Source organism: Dendroctonus ponderosae, unplaced genomic scaffold (assembly GCF_020466585.1).
Source record: "Dendroctonus ponderosae isolate FM_Combo_2020 unplaced genomic scaffold, Dpon_F_20191213v2 Dpon_F_20191213_7, whole genome shotgun sequence".
Lineage (NCBI taxonomy): Eukaryota > Metazoa > Arthropoda > Insecta > Coleoptera > Curculionidae > Dendroctonus > Dendroctonus ponderosae.
The window spans coordinates 12,142,053-12,156,969 of record NW_026018916.1 but is presented as its reverse complement, the minus strand read 5'-3'; the positions used below and the strand labels follow the sequence as shown (position 1 = coordinate 12,156,969).

General features: G+C 38.2%; 6 protein-coding genes across 10 annotated transcripts in view; 2 read left to right on the top strand and 4 right to left on the bottom strand.

The window, feature by feature from the left end:
* Nucleotides 1-467: 467 nt before the first annotated feature.
* LOC109538451 (nucleoporin NDC1) lies at nt 468-2,658 on the bottom strand. The gene has a single exon (XM_019905694.2). The coding sequence runs from the start codon at nt 2,213-2,215 to the stop codon at nt 530-532; it is 1,686 nt and encodes a 561-aa protein (XP_019761253.2). The 5' UTR covers nt 2,216-2,658; the 3' UTR covers nt 468-529.
* Nucleotides 2,659-2,739: 81 nt separating this feature from the next.
* LOC125502403 (ribosomal RNA-processing protein 17-like) lies at nt 2,740-3,665 on the top strand. The gene is made up of 2 exons (XM_048668543.1): nt 2,740-2,946; nt 3,035-3,665. The coding sequence occupies exons 1-2, from the start codon at nt 2,858-2,860 to the stop codon at nt 3,642-3,644; spliced, it is 699 nt and encodes a 232-aa protein (XP_048524500.1). The 5' UTR covers nt 2,740-2,857; the 3' UTR covers nt 3,645-3,665.
* Nucleotides 3,641-5,186, bottom strand: LOC109538452 (endonuclease III-like protein 1). 5 transcript variants are annotated; one of them, XM_019905697.2, is made up of 5 exons: nt 4,934-5,186; nt 4,395-4,847; nt 4,175-4,345; nt 3,959-4,118; nt 3,641-3,907 (listed from the first exon to the last, which is right to left on the bottom strand). In XM_019905697.2, exons 2-5 carry the CDS (start codon nt 4,803-4,805, stop codon nt 3,684-3,686), a joined length of 966 nt encoding a protein of 321 aa, XP_019761256.2. In that variant the 5' UTR covers nt 4,806-4,847; nt 4,934-5,186; the 3' UTR covers nt 3,641-3,683. The 5 variants fall into 5 exon arrangements, with proteins under 5 accessions (XP_019761256.2, XP_048524497.1, XP_048524498.1 ...); XM_048668540.1 differs by having other exon boundaries at nt 4,395-4,871; nt 4,977-5,184; XM_048668541.1 differs by having other exon boundaries at nt 4,395-4,744; nt 4,977-5,183.
* A 1,950-nt stretch (nt 5,187-7,136) lies between these two features.
* Nucleotides 7,137-11,920, bottom strand: LOC109538427 (chromatin assembly factor 1 subunit B). The gene is made up of 6 exons (XM_019905652.2): nt 11,571-11,920; nt 9,481-9,667; nt 9,174-9,367; nt 8,944-9,067; nt 8,694-8,886; nt 7,137-8,640 (listed from the first exon to the last, which is right to left on the bottom strand). The coding sequence occupies exons 1-6, from the start codon at nt 11,691-11,693 to the stop codon at nt 7,389-7,391; spliced, it is 2,073 nt and encodes a 690-aa protein (XP_019761211.1). The 5' UTR covers nt 11,694-11,920; the 3' UTR covers nt 7,137-7,388.
* A 345-nt stretch (nt 11,921-12,265) lies between these two features.
* LOC109538429 (superoxide dismutase [Cu-Zn] 2) lies at nt 12,266-13,141 on the bottom strand. The gene is made up of 2 exons (XM_019905654.2): nt 12,926-13,141; nt 12,266-12,845 (listed from the first exon to the last, which is right to left on the bottom strand). Exons 1-2 carry the CDS (start codon nt 12,986-12,988, stop codon nt 12,447-12,449), a joined length of 462 nt encoding a protein of 153 aa, XP_019761213.1. The 5' UTR covers nt 12,989-13,141; the 3' UTR covers nt 12,266-12,446.
* Nucleotides 13,142-13,262: 121 nt separating this feature from the next.
* Nucleotides 13,263-14,917, top strand: part of LOC109538428 (T-complex protein 1 subunit beta) — an 8,848-nt gene continuing 7,193 nt past the window's right edge. The window contains exon 1 of the mRNA XM_019905653.2: nt 13,263-13,395. Within this exon, the coding sequence (XP_019761212.2) occupies nt 13,393-13,395 (3 nt within the window). The 5' untranslated portion in view covers nt 13,263-13,392. The remainder of the gene's footprint in view (nt 13,396-14,917) is intronic.

Below are 14,917 nucleotides of genomic sequence, written 5' to 3'. Positions count from 1 at the left end.
TATCGTTAAATTCAGAAAAAAACAAGGATTTTAAACGGCCCACAGCCAACTATGATTACCATTTAAAAACCATAGGTTTATTTTTTATCTCGTAAATCAAGTTGACTATGATAACGAGCGCTAGTTTATTGGATTCAACGCAAAAAGTTGTACTAAGGGCAGTTTTAACTTTTTTTCGAAGTTAAGCAGATTACGTAATAAGTGATAATGAAAGTATTGATTTCTTGTCTTTTCAGGATATTTCAGGAACCCACTCGGGTACCTAAATTTTGAAAACGATAACGAATAGACAATCGAATTCTGCCCATTTAACGGATTCTCTATCTTTAAAAATGTAGAAGTTACCCATACAAAGATTCAGAAAATGGCCACCCTGTATGTAAAATTACATATACTAGAAAATCCTGCAAAAATTACATCAACTCACCAAGCACCCTGTAGATTGGATTGGATCAACATAAACCTCACGCCTGTTAAGCTTTTATTTGGAAAATGCACAAAAAACAATAAATAAAATAACCGCAATTCACTAGCTTTTACAAATAATTTGCACTTGCAAGTATTGAAAAATGTCCTTGCTTAGGGGAATGTCTCGTAAATAGTCATTGAAACTCCTGCATATATTAAAAAGGCTTCTTCTAACTGCTGTAGTTACCGCGCCTTTCATTCTGTAGTTAAAGTCATCATATCCGACCATTTTCCTTGTAAGGGCTGGCACTTTATTCAGCTTGTCCAGGCTTTGCTTTAGTTGAACCAAACTAGAAATTATCACTGGTAGATCCTTTTGGACTATGCCGAACTTATCTTCGTCCAAAGAGGCGGCAATGATATCCGAAATGCCTTGCGAGGACCAAATAATTAAGTTACCATTTGCCAGGCATTTTCTAACGTTGGCTTGTGGCAGTTCACCAAATAGAAAGTTTACTCCCGTTATTAGTTTGAGGAAGTTCCAGATAGATTTCAGTTTTGCCGAAATGCCGTCCAGAACGTTTGGCTTAAAGGAGAATTCTACAGGAGCGCTCTTGGAAATATCAATATAACTATAACAGTCCTCGTCAAGTAAAGCCATATTCCTCAAATTCCTGAATTTATCCGGACCTTGAATTATCGGAGCCTGAATGATCGGTGGCACGACTTTCTTCTCGGGCAGATCGATGGTTTTATTCAACAATTGGGTATATTCAGTAACAAGCTTCAAAACATTCTCCACCAAAGAATTCCAATTATGTGGATGTCCCCCAGGGTTTGATAAAGCGAAGAAAGCTTGTCTCCTTACAGGCGACCATCGCGACAGCAAATGCAGATCTAAACAGGCCAAATTTTGCACAATTGGCCAATCATAGTTCGTGATGCTGTCTTGTAATGTTAAGCTTGTTCCTAACTGGGCATTAACGACTGGAAACTGCACTGGTTCTGTCAAGAATAAATTGAAATAAAACCTCATTAAATTCATATTGAAGTAGTAAAGAGCACTGAAGAACCACAGATGGCTGTAAATTAAAGCTGTGGGTCTCTCTTCACGGTCTAGCAATGCAAATGCGTCTTTAAAAATACTGGCAAGCAGGTCTCCAACGATGAAATATATCAAGCCAAAGTAGAATGACGGCCAGAAAGATAGATGTGCAGACTCACGGATTATCGGTCCCAATTGTGATTTCAATTGCAGAAACTTTCTCTGGTGGATAACTGGAAATGCTAGATTCTTCTCGGCGACATACACTTTAAGGAAAAAGTAAAATCCTGTCCACAGACCACTTAGAATGAGGAAAAACGATCCCTCGTTAAGGCAGTAAGCGTTTCCCTTGCATACCTCAGTCAAATTATTATATTGTCCATCGGATATGGACAAAAACAGCCAGGTCGAAGTGGCTCCAACTATAATGTGCAGCAGCAGTAAGATGATGTTGTGCAAGGAAAAGGCACGTAAAAACTTCTGGAATCTTGTTGAACAATATGACGATTTCACTACATAGTCTTTAGCACAAATCACGCACTGAGCAAAGATAATTGCCAGAAATGGCACCATGAAAATCCATGTGCTGATGGACGTCATGGTTCGAAACGTTCTTTGCATCCATTCTAGCGGATAAAACACGTTGGTGTTGAACAGGAACACGTAGAACTGCAATATGAACAGTTGGGAAAACACACTGGACGTTACAGCATAGGACAGTTTCCTGAGCAGCAAATCCTTGTAGGTACAAGCTTGTTCCATTGTTAGGTTAGAATTCAGTTCTGATTGTTCAGGATTTTACATATTAAGTGCACGGATAATTGATTTTTCAGCTTTTTAACGGGTTTTATCACTTGAAGGTCGGATGTGTTTTGATCACGCAAACTTTACACATTCGAGCACATTCAACGGCTTTTTTGCGGCTTTATTTTCGGAATTTCGGTTGACTTTTTAAACCACAGATAACAGACAGGGTGACCAGACAGAGAAATGGCAATGCCGCCAAATGTAGACTTAAAAATCGCCGGTTTTGGCGYCAAGTAAATTAAAACGGGGTAAACCAATAAAAACAAAKCGGAACGGTTTAAATTAAGCAAGAACTTTAGTTTTTCTRACAAGTTGAATTGAAATTATATATGTTTACTTGTGTGTCTAAAACATATTACTRAGAAATTGTCGGCAACATAAGCAAAAAATCGCCGCACCTKGTCACCCAGACAGTGGCACAAAATATCCCCCCTGGGTGTATGTTCTGTGGACCGTGGTGATTGGAACGTTTTGCTTGTAGGCACAGACTACAGAGTAACCTCCACAGAACATACCCCCAGGGGGGATATTTTGTGGTAACCTCTGTGATCTGTGCTTGTAGGTACAGCGGCAATAATAAACAAAACCCAGGAAAGCATGGCAGTGGCAAGTGTCAAACGTGGTAATAAAAAGCCAAAAAAGCGAGCAAAGAAAGTGAACCTGGTTTTTGACGAAGTCAAAAGAAGGTAAATATTTACATTGAAACAATCTGACAAATTACATGAAGCACATTGTAAATTTTTCCAATTCTAACCTCACTGTGTTATTTACAAGGGACTTTCTTACGGGCTTCCGCAAGCGAAAGCTACAAAGGAAGAAACATGCTCAAGAAAAACTGGAAAACGATCTCAAGGAAGAGCGGAAACGGTTGAAATCTGATGCCAAGGAATCGTACAAGAAACTGGTGGTGTCTCACAGAGACATTCCAGAGCTGGAAAAGTACCTAAGCAATGAATATGAAGAAGATGATGTTACTGTAAAAGTAGTGGAGCTCTCAACAAATGAAATAGCCAAGCAAAGCAATTGGATTGGTGCGAATCGGCCTAAGTACGAGTCGGACCAAGAAGAAGAGGTTAAGCCCGAGGATCCAGAGGAGATACCCGGCATGGAGCTGAAAGCTAAAACTCCTAAAGCAACCAAAGTGACGAAACCTAGTACCAAACAGTTCCATTCGGAGAAGCAAGTGAAAAAGGAACTGAAGAAACAGGCTACAAAAAACGTACAAAAAAGCAAGGTGTTCCAGAAGAAGAACAAAATGGAGCAAAGAAAACAGAAAAAACAATCCCTAAGGGCCAATAAGCTTAAGGAAGGAGCCAAGCAAAAGTTCGGCAAGAAGGGCAATAAAAAGGGTCGATTTACCAAAAGGAATAAAGACACCGATTAAATAGTATTAGTATGTTTTAAACGTTTTTTTTTTATCTAATTATTTTGCCTTGCTAGAAGGACAAATCGTCTTATTTAGGCACGACGAACATTGAGGATTAATTGGCCGGCAAATTTGTTGACCAAATCCTACTAACAAATGATTCACTTCGTTCCATAGGTCAAATGGCAGCCAACTTTCTAAAGCTTTTTCAGTTTGCTCTGGAGTTTTGGTTTTCACCCATCCCATCCTGTTTGCAATGCGATGAACATGTGTATCGACACCTAAAGTTAATGTTAATTCACATAATTCCAATTGAACCAGCATTCACATACCAATTCCTGTAACTTCGCCCCAAGCTACCTTCATGCAAAGATGTGCCATTTTTGGGCCAACTCCTGGTAACTTCAGCATATCTTCAATGGTGTTCGGTATATCACAGTTATATTGATTTTTCAATATTTCAGATGTTTTCTTAATATATTTTACTTTATTCTGGAAACTTCTCATTGATATATTGAACATAGAACGCAGCATGGGAAATCACTTACCCTCCAAAACCCCACTGGAATGATTAATTTGCCTAATTCCTCGTCAGAAGTATTCAGGATGTTTTCCACTGTGCAACCATGTTCCCGTAATCTGAGCATAGCAGCATGATTAACTTGGTCTTTTGTCTGGCTGCTCAACATCAAAGCTAAAAGAGCTTGATATCTTATCACCTAAAAAAAAATTCTGAAGACCATGCGTAAGAAATCCAAGCTGACTTACTGGAGGACTTTCAGTTTCATCAGAACACTTGTGGCAGCCCATTGTGTCCACTGGGGCGTCGGAGTCTTTACGCATTTCCCTCACATTATTTAGCATTGTTTCCCAATTCGGAGGCATTGTTTTGCTTGTTTTGGGATTTGAATCGGTCTCTTTTTCGGTGGATTCGATTGTAATATGTGCTCTTTTTGATGAAGGGGCTTTCCTTTTGGTAACTGCTGAAGCTTCGCTTTCGGGGTCGGCAACAATTGGCGCCAGCGTTGAATTTTCACTGCAAGCTGCAAGCTTTTTCTTTGGCTTCGATTTAAATTTTTCTAGATTGACGGGATGTTTTGTGAAGGTGGCTGAAATATCTTCACCAGAACTTTTCACCATCCTTCTAGTAATTCTTGTAGATACACTTTTACTTGCCATTATAATGAATGGACGTGCAGTGAGCGTATTAGAATCAGTTTACTGTTGTTATCAATAATTAATTTACTAAAGGCGACAACATAGAATGCGATTTACAATTAAAGTTCGGTTTACAAAAAATAACATACCGGACAAAAACAAATTCCTTCAAAAAACTGGAGAGGATCAAACCTCATCAAATAGTATGTAGTCTGTGGCTACTTGTGGTACTTGTCTTCATCTATGGTCTGTGGCACATAGAGAAAGTATAGAGAAAATAAAATAATTTACTCTCTGCTGTGGCATAGAGTAAGTAAAATTATTTTACTTTCTCTATGGTCTGTGGACCAAACACATTTCCACCATGAACCGAGCCTTTATTTATGCGCTTGCGTGAATCTGTCTATTTCATGCGGGGTCGTGAAGTTAGGCGCAAGCATATTTCTAATGCCCTGTTGCCACTAAAACTATAGTATAGTAAGACTTGCAATGTTCCAGTATATTATTTCAAATAATAATTTCTATTTTGATAATATTTTAGCCAATTTGGCGATAAATCGCCACACCTGGTCACCCTGATAACAGAGGTTACTGACTGGAATCTGTCAAATGAACCGAGAAAATTCTGTTTGGCGGCAGATTTCAATTTACTTGAAAAACGGCTCGTGTGAAAATTCCATTGCTTTTAATGTTGCGAGCAGAAGAAATAATTCATATATCATGATATGGCTTGAATGTGAACTTGTCCTTAAGGCATCTTGTGCACAACATATCGAGCTGCACGAACTGAAAGTTTCATTAAAATTGAGCAAAAGAAAATCATGCTAATTATTCCGCATTGCTTAATGGTGCGAGCGAAGAGAAATCATCCACAAATCATGTATCTGCTGAAGATACTGAATGTTTCATAAAAGACGACCAAAAAACTGATCCGAGAATAAGTTCATTCAGCAAATTATAAAACTTTATTTAACGAAACCGTTTTTAAAAAGCTTTATTTAATTTTAACAGCGAATAAGCTTACTACTTAATTCCACAAGGTGGTTACAAAGAATGAATGAATTATGTATAACAACCAAATGAAGTAAACGTAACTGCTGACACGTCAAATGCTGATGCCTGGTGTCTTCTTGGTATTCTGCTGATGCCTGGTGTCTTCTCGGTACTCTGGTTGCAAAGTCAGTTGTTATGGCTATGTAACTAGCATTAAAAATTTTAATACGCCATTTGATCGGATATCTTTAGCCGAAAAAAGTGTTAATAATCGAGTTGAAACGCAAAACTTTTCTTCAAAATAGTCAACAATAAAAAAACTGAAATCGAACTGCAATGCAAATAATACATGAATCATCGAAGGGATGATCAATTAAACGATCATATTGCTGGTGCCTTCGAAATGTGACAAAATCCTCGATAACGCATGAGTTTTTTTCTAAATGCTTACAAAAGATTCAGTTTGCTTCGGGCAACGAACGAAATTTTCGGTTTCTTGTGTCTTGCCAGGATATTCATATATTTTTTGTATAGTAATTTGGTGCTATGCCTCTAAAGAAAGTGCGGTGCTTCCAAAGCAAGTGCGGAAAATCATCCAGGCAGTTAACTGCAGGATTTAATGCAAACTTTCAATTGGGTGTCGACTTTTATTGTGTGTTCAAGTGCAGTGTATGTATTTTGAAAATTAAGTAATGGATATACAATGGATGATGGGGCGCCAGCTTACAGAAAGCTGGTAAGAAAGGATCTCTAATCTATAAATATCCCCTGGCTAGGCTTAAACTAAGTTTAAGCAAGGCAAAGTTTTTGGAAAAGCAAATGAAGTGTAGTGATGAAAGGCCGCAAATGAAGGCAAGGCCGAGACTTGGATGGTCTTGGTTTTGTTCTGGCACAAGGTCTTGCTTTTAAATAAAGCGTAAAATGAAACAAAAATAATTCAATGATAATAATAAAGTTCAAAGTTAACAGCTAATAATTATCACACAATAATGGAATTATCTGCGGTTGTTGGCGATTTGATTTCCGTATGATCTTCTTATTAATGGTAAAATCTGAAGTTTTCGGAAATAGAAAAATTTAAATTATTTTGTAATTTAAAATTATTCACGCGCACCTTTTCATTGTCTAAAAAGCTCCAGCCGAAGTCCTTACCCGAATCCGAATATATTTTCGGGCAGTATGATATACGTATTCTAACAAAAGCACAACAAATATGAGTTAAGGATTATATAATTTTACCTTTTGATTGGGCTTAGAATTGGGCTAATATCTTAAAGTAATCTGCCTGTACAAGAACATCTAAGTAAAAATATGACTAAAGATTATTAAAAAAACAAAAACTGTCCTAATTAAAAAATATTTACGTTTGGGCAACATTTATTCGTTTCCTTTTCATTTGAATTTTTACAAATATATCTATCCTCAATATATACTAATCAAATACGAACTTTGAATGAAAATAAGTTTTCTTCAAATTTTCTATATATAAAACGGGGACACTCACAGTCTAAAAGCGCATAATATTTACTAGTTATCTTTAAACAAAAGCTCGTCGTCGTGCTATACAGCGAAACTTCATTTTCATTCTTCATGTGGAACAGGGAAGAACGATTATTTTCGTAGTTTTCTTCCCGGGCCACATAATGTAATCAATGCCACCCTTCTGGGTGTTTTCAACGCGGAACTCTGACTTTCCGCTTTTTTTGCACTTTCTTTCTTATCATCTAAATCAGACTTTTCAAGGTGTTTCTCATTGGATCTTTGTGGATCAGTAGTCCGTTCCCTGCACTCTTGAGACTCTTCAAGCTGTAAACAAAAGTCTTCAGTTTTATCGTCATCTGTACTTTCGTCTATTTTTTGGGGAGTTCGGGCTTCTTCATTAGCCACATGACACGACCAGGCATCTCGCGCACTAATTTCTTCTATTGGCAAAACCATGTGAGATTCTTTAGGAACTTGCGCTTTCTTGGTCGCCTTTTCAGATGATTGTTTCAGAAAACTAAGTAGCGCGTTTTTGGCTTTCTTAGGCCTTACTTCTGGTGTACTACAGTTCACCATCCGAGATAGTTTGATTTTTAAAACCGGCTCCTTTTTCTGTGCCTTAATTAATTTAGCAGACTTTTTCTTTATAGGTGTGATATTGCATTCATCGTCCGACTCCAAAGAAATTATGTCAACTGGATTTTGGTTAGTTGGTTTTGCACTTACAACCTTTTCTTCTGTTTCAGCAACCATTGCTGGAAGATTCTGTTGACTAACATTAACTTTCATAGGTGACTCTAAAATTTCGAAAGCTTGAGCTTTGGCCCCAGGACTAGCCACATCCTTCTCAATTTTCCTCTTTTTTGGAGTTTTCAAGGCCCATTGCTCTAAAAAGCTGGGTCGTTTTATCGATTCTTCTTTGTGCTCCTTTTTTGCTGCATCATTCTTTTCGCCTTTATTTACTTCCTTATCAGCGATATCGACATTTTCATCCTTTTCGATTAGTTCCTGACAGGCACTGACCTCCAAAAGATTTTCCTCAATCTCTTCTTCATTTTTTACCCAAGCTGTGCCAAGTTCGTTTGGTTCGAACGTGATTAGACTGCAAAATCCATCAGTGGAGGAAGCGATCAGCAGTAAACCATCCTGGGACCAAGTCAGATCAGTGATTCTAGTATAATGTATTTCTTGGAACCGCGCAAATGGTAACTTTTGTTGCGTATCATATAAAATAATATCATGATCAGTCCCTACGGCAAATATCATTCGGTATGGTAGCTTAATTGTTGGAGCAGGGCCTTCTTCTTTAAGTTCAAATAGAATTGGGCAGCATCTGACTGCCGTACTGCTTTGCCTTGGCAAAGGAAGAATAACCGCGGGTCTGTAAAGGAACTGATATAGTCAATGTTCTTACATTGTACGCATTATACTTACGAACAGAGATTGTCAATAGCGAAAATCAATGTAGAGTTGAGGGCAGTTTTACAGTTTTCGGCCTCGATGAAGCCTGAAGGCACTATTAACAGTGAACCATCAGGAGTAAATTGCAACCTTCTAAAGAACGACTTGAACGTGTCATCGTGGAAGTACTTTGCATCTTTGTCTTTTAGAAAATGACCTTCTGGAACTATAAGAGATTTTCTGTATATTTTAGTTGCTTAGTAAATATGTAAATTATCCTTACCTGCAGTGATTTTTCCTTTTTGTATTCTGGCTTTAACATGTTTGCCTGTATTATCAAATATCCTACAAACTCTATCGGTACTAATCGTGGCAAGTATTTGATTTTTTGGATCCCAGGCAACCCCCTAAAAAGCATGAATTTATTAATTATTTGTAGATTTTTTATATAAATCGCTGGTAGCTTCATTTATTCATTGCAAGCTTAGAGGGTTAAAATCAAGTAAGCTATACCTGGACAAACCCTTTGTGATCAGTTAAAATATGGTCGATTTTTCCTTTGTTTAGGTCCCATAAAATTGCTGTATTATCAACACTTCCAGATAACAGTTTTAGTTCATCTATTGACCAACATAAGTCATAAACATCTTCCTTGTGGCCTCTCATAACTTTGTAGACAGTCCATGTCTCTTTATCCCCTGTTTCGCCTTAATAAATGAAACAATAATCAGTCATTATTCACTAAATAAGCCGCTTAAAGGTTTTCATTTCGGTTACACCAAATTAATGGGCAAAATGTACGAGAAACAAGATTTCGTACCTTCCAGCAATGGAATGCTATCAGTCTTAAGTTGCCAAACAATAATGTTGGCATCGTCATCTCCTGAAGCTAAGTACTTTCCCGAAGGAGACCATCTGACACAGTTTACAGATCGTTGATGTCTTGTAAGGTCCGAAATTAGGTCTTGGTTTACTGCACCATTTAATGCAATGGTCATTTGCCATATCTTGAAAATGGGGTTTAAATAGTAAATGTTTTCTGTTTTACACACAGTTTAATAACATTGTTAAATATACGGTCAAGATTTTATACAACGTGTTTCGTGAAAAAGGAACATTACTTCGTATATAACAACGTATTCTATTCTATTCTTTTTGGTTTTAGCATTATTCTTTTTGATCTAATTGAATACAACCATAACATGAACGACACCTTAGAATTAGAATACATCTAAATATCTGCTATTGATTTCACTTTCAGCTTTTGCTGGAAACTTCTCTATCAGTCTTAGGGTGCAGTGAGAAGACTTAAGGAGGAAACGAGCGAGCTTGATTTGCTTCCGCCAGAACAGTTTGGATTCCGAGGAAAGCATTCCACGGAACTTTAGTTGCTCAGGAGAGTAGAAAGATGCACCAAAGAAAGGAATCAGTACCGAACGACTGGAATACTCACACTGGATGTCGAAAGAGCGTTCCACAGAGTGTGGAGAGACGGTCTCTATTATTAACAAAAAACTGTGCCAGTTAATAGACAGTTATATTTGCAGAAGGAGCTTCAGCGTCAAAGTTGGAGACTTCCAACTTTGACCGGTCAGAAACCAGAAGTACTGAGGCAGGAGTACAGCAAGCAGCAGCGCTCTCCCCACTGCTATACAACATATACACAAGCGACATCCCAAGACCTGCCAATACGACCCTGGCACTCTTTGCAGATGATAGGGCCCTTCTGACATCCTCATGGCGCAAGGACTACATCAGGCAACAGCTCCAGCTTGCAATTGACGAACTACATCAGTGGTTCAAGTGGAAGATGAAGATAAATGCAGAGAAGAGCCAGGCCATACTTATTGGCAGGAAGCAGGACAGTGTCGATGGCAACATAGAGGGACAAAACATCGAATGGGAAAGAGATACTAAATATTTGGGTCTTGTTTTAGATAAGCAGCTGACCTGGAAGAAGCACATAAAAACAGCCATCGACAAGGTTAAGGCAACAACTGCCAAGTTGTACCCATTCCTCAATCGAAGAAGCCAGATGAGTAGTAGGAACAAGCTACTCCTCATCAAGACCATAATCAGGCCGACACTGGCGTATGCCTCCACTGCGTGGGGATATGCATGAATAGACTTCAGGCCACAGAAAACGGACGGAAAACTTCTGCGGATGGCCGTAGATGCGCCCTGGTTTGTTAGGAACTCCCAAATCTACAGGAATCTGAAGTGGGAGCTACTAAGAGAGTTTCTCGCAAGGAGAGCGAAAGCAGACTTTGAGAAAGCTAAAGACACTCCAACGAAGAGCTGCGAAACGTTACAATCCTGAAGATCTGGGACCCAGGAAAAAAAGGCGTTAAATTAATAAGATGCCCAAGCTAACAAGCAGCTAGCATGGAGAAAATGCGATGCTATGGCATACGGATACCGAAGCAGACAAATTCTTAGAGAGGACTACAAGTTTGAAAGGATAACTCCCGAAAACCCGTAGTACAAAAAGGGGGTTTTTTAGTTGGTAAGAATCCGACACTACCCAGGGTTAGGAACACTTGGCGTCTTTGCCCGCCGGGCAAACAAAAAGAAAAAAAAGGGGGGCATTGATCCGTTACAGCAAGCAGCCTGTACCCTGGGCTTTGATAAGTTAAGATTCATGCTTCTGCGTGATCATAGAAATGATCTTTTCATATATAAGTAGCTAGATATTACTTATCGTGTACATCCCCAGCACACATAAGATATCGGCCAATAAGTAACAGTAAATTGGAAGAAACTAAGTACAAACATGGTAAAACTTTTCAATTACCTTACATTTGAAAAATTGTTGCACAAAGGCTTTAGTGATAGAAAATAGCAAAACCAAACATATATAAACGTAGTAAAAGCAACTAAACAGAAAATAAAATAGGATTATTTACTCACCAATACATGACAATCACCACCGCCAGAAGCTAACCTGTAAAACTGCCCATTTTCTGGAAAAATATCCACTGAAAACACCGGCTCTTTATTATGCCACGATATTTCCGGAATCGTGCACTTCATATTCGAGCGAGTAGCACCTTGATGGCGGGTAAAACTATTCACTTATGTGGAAACAACAAAAATAAAAGACTATTAAATAAATTAGTGTTTTAACCGGTTGCCGCCAATACATTGTTCTTCTGTCAGATTTTGTAGCACTGCTAATTAACAACGTTGCCAGCATGTATTTGTAAACTTGTTAAATAAAAATACAATTGGAAATTAGACATACACCCATTTTCTCTTGATCTTAATATATTCCTATTATTTAATTCGATTTTTTTTCTTACATAGTGTTCCATTTCAGTTTAACTATACATACATACAGCTTGATATATTTAACATTATTTTATAGTTTATTTAAGTGTTCCTAAGCAATTCAGTGTCAAATGTTGATAACCAGAGACAAATAATAACTTATATGAAATAATAGTTCGCCCTTGTCTGTTGATAACTACTTGAAATTCACGGTCACAAGTTCAAGTAATTTCCTATCATGAACCAGCATAATTTAATTAAAACAAGTACATTGGATGGCATATAGCTCGCAGTATGGGTGATAATAAGTATTTAACTCGACAATAAAACGGTGATAAATAGTATTTTTTTATTTAAACTGAAATGAACAACAAGAACATAATATAAAATGAATCATTTTCAATATATAACACCTAAAATGCAGGAAATAGGAACGATTCCTAAAAACAAAGAAATTCTCAATACCACCAAAAAGAACAGTGCATCTTAACGTAAACTACCAGTGACTTGATAAATCTAGTTGGGCTGTGCAAGGCCAATAACTGCACAGGCCAACCTGCCACCAGCATTGCCAGTGGTTTTGCTCAGCTCATGTCCCCCCTTGCCCAAATCATCAGGGTCTGCATGCACAACAACTGTGCGTCCAATAATGCTGTTCGCTCCACTCAACGAAATCTGCTTGTCCGTGATGTTGATCTTAGCGACTCCTTCAGCATTGGCCTCAATGTTTCCTAAATCTCCAGCATGACGGTCAGCGTCAGTTGGGCCTCCATGTTCCTTGTCGTTGGGGTTGAAATGGGGCCCGGCTGATATGCAGCCATTGGTGTTGTCCCCGAATTCATGAATGTGGAATCCATGCAGGCCTTCTTTGAGACCGCTCAGCGATCCATTTACCTGCACCGGATTGTTGCCTTCCTAGATAGTTTGGAAAAAACATTAATTTTTTATCTGGAACCTTCTACCGGGTGGATTTGATGCTTAGATGAAAATCTCACCTGGGAAAAGAAGACGGTTCCATTGACCACTTCGCTTTTCAACACGGCAACGGCTTTAACCATTTTGGAAACTTTGCAGAGGTTTGATTAAATCACTTGCACTTTTTAAGTCGAATGCAGGAAAAATGGCGTCAGTTCTAGATTGTCAGGATGACTGGACCAATTTATTATCGAATTATGAATTATTCTATTTACTCTATGGTGGAGGAAGTTAGAAGGGAGCAGGTTCAAGTATCTGGCCATCTTTGTTCTGACAATGGGTAAGACAATAACGTCACCAGATCCGATTGGTTACAAATGTGCGGAAACTTTCTTCTTCCTTTCAGCGTTTCCATAGCATTTTTGACTTGACATTGTCAATGAAGCGAACTACAGAATTGTTTGTGTGAAAACCAGTAGTCAGACCAATTTGTTAATAATTTGTCTCAACTTCGTGTTTAGGACTGAACCGAGCAGCAAACTACAAGATGGTATGTTGTTTAGGTTGTTGTTAAGGTTCTCAATATGTTTTGAGTGCGATAAAAGCCCCCGATTCTTCAATAATTGCATTTTCAAACTCAGGTGTGTCAAACCCGGCTTGCACGTGCAAGAGAATCCATTGCAAAAATCAGGTTTTTCTCGAATTTTCTTATACGCTTTGGTAGTAATTTACTAGCAATGTTTCAGTTTGATGTTCTCTCTCAATTAGAGCTGTAATTTACAATGCATTATTCACATAGGTACATGTAACGTTAGCAAGGCAAAATATGAACTGTTGTGGGCATAAACTGCAACTGCTTGAGTGAAATACCGAAATTATTCAGTTATATGAATGAGTCACGCATTATGGCCCAAGAAATTGTCTATTAACTGAAATCTTCTTAAATCTGACTTAAAAGTCAAGTGTAACAACTCATGTCCAAAAAAGGAGCAAACATTGGACAGTAGTTGGGGTCCCCAAATGAGGGAAATGGGAGAAATCACTACCCAAAAGATTAGTGCTTTATTATCGTCATTAAAAACATGAATGGTAATTTTTGAAGCACTTGCGTTCTACACACCATAATGTAGTCTCTTTTTACTTTTTGTTGGCGTTGTGTACAAGGGCGGATCCAGGGGGGGTCATGGGGGTCATGACCCCCCCTTCTAATCAGTTCTCTATCCAACGATGCCAAAACGAGTTCTGTGGCTCGAATGGTTCTTGACAAACTTCGAAAAAAGCAGCGTCATGTTCAAGTGGATTTTGCAACTCAAAAAAAAACCACGCAAATCTAAAACTTCTTGAATTCAAGCATTTTTTGAAAAAACTGCCAACACTTCCTTATCGATGGTTCACTTTCTAAAATGGCCATTTATTTCTGACTAGAATGATGCACACATGAGCGTTCTAGCTCATTTTGCCTCCGAGAAATGAGCAAAAACGGGACGGAAAATATGGAATTTTGGTATAATCTTGCACCGAAGTGTCTGATATTCAAATTTCGCTTTCTGGGTCAAAACTACTCGAATTTACTCAGTCACGTTGTTACGACTGAAGCAAGTTTTCAATTCTCTATCCAACCATGCCAAAACGAATTCTGTGGCTCGAATGGTTCTTGAGAAACTTCGAAAAAAGCAGCGTTATGTTCAAGTGGATTTTGCAACTCAAAAAAAAACTACGCAAATCTAAAACTTCTGGAATTCAAGCATTTTTTGAGAAAACTGCAACATTTTCTTATCGATGGTTCACTTTCTAAAAAGGCCATTTAATTCTCTCTGGAATACTGTAAAAATGACCGTTCTTTACTCATTTTGCTTCCGAGAAACGAGCAAACGCGGGACGGAAAACATGAAATTTTGACATAATCTTGCACCTAAGTGTGATATTCAAATTTTGCTTTCTGTGTCAAAACTACTCGAATTTCCTTACTCACGTTGTTACGACTGAATCGACTTTTTAATTCTCTATCCAACGATGCCAAAACGAATTCTGTGGCTCGAATGGTTCTTGAGAAACTTCGAAAAAAGCAGCGT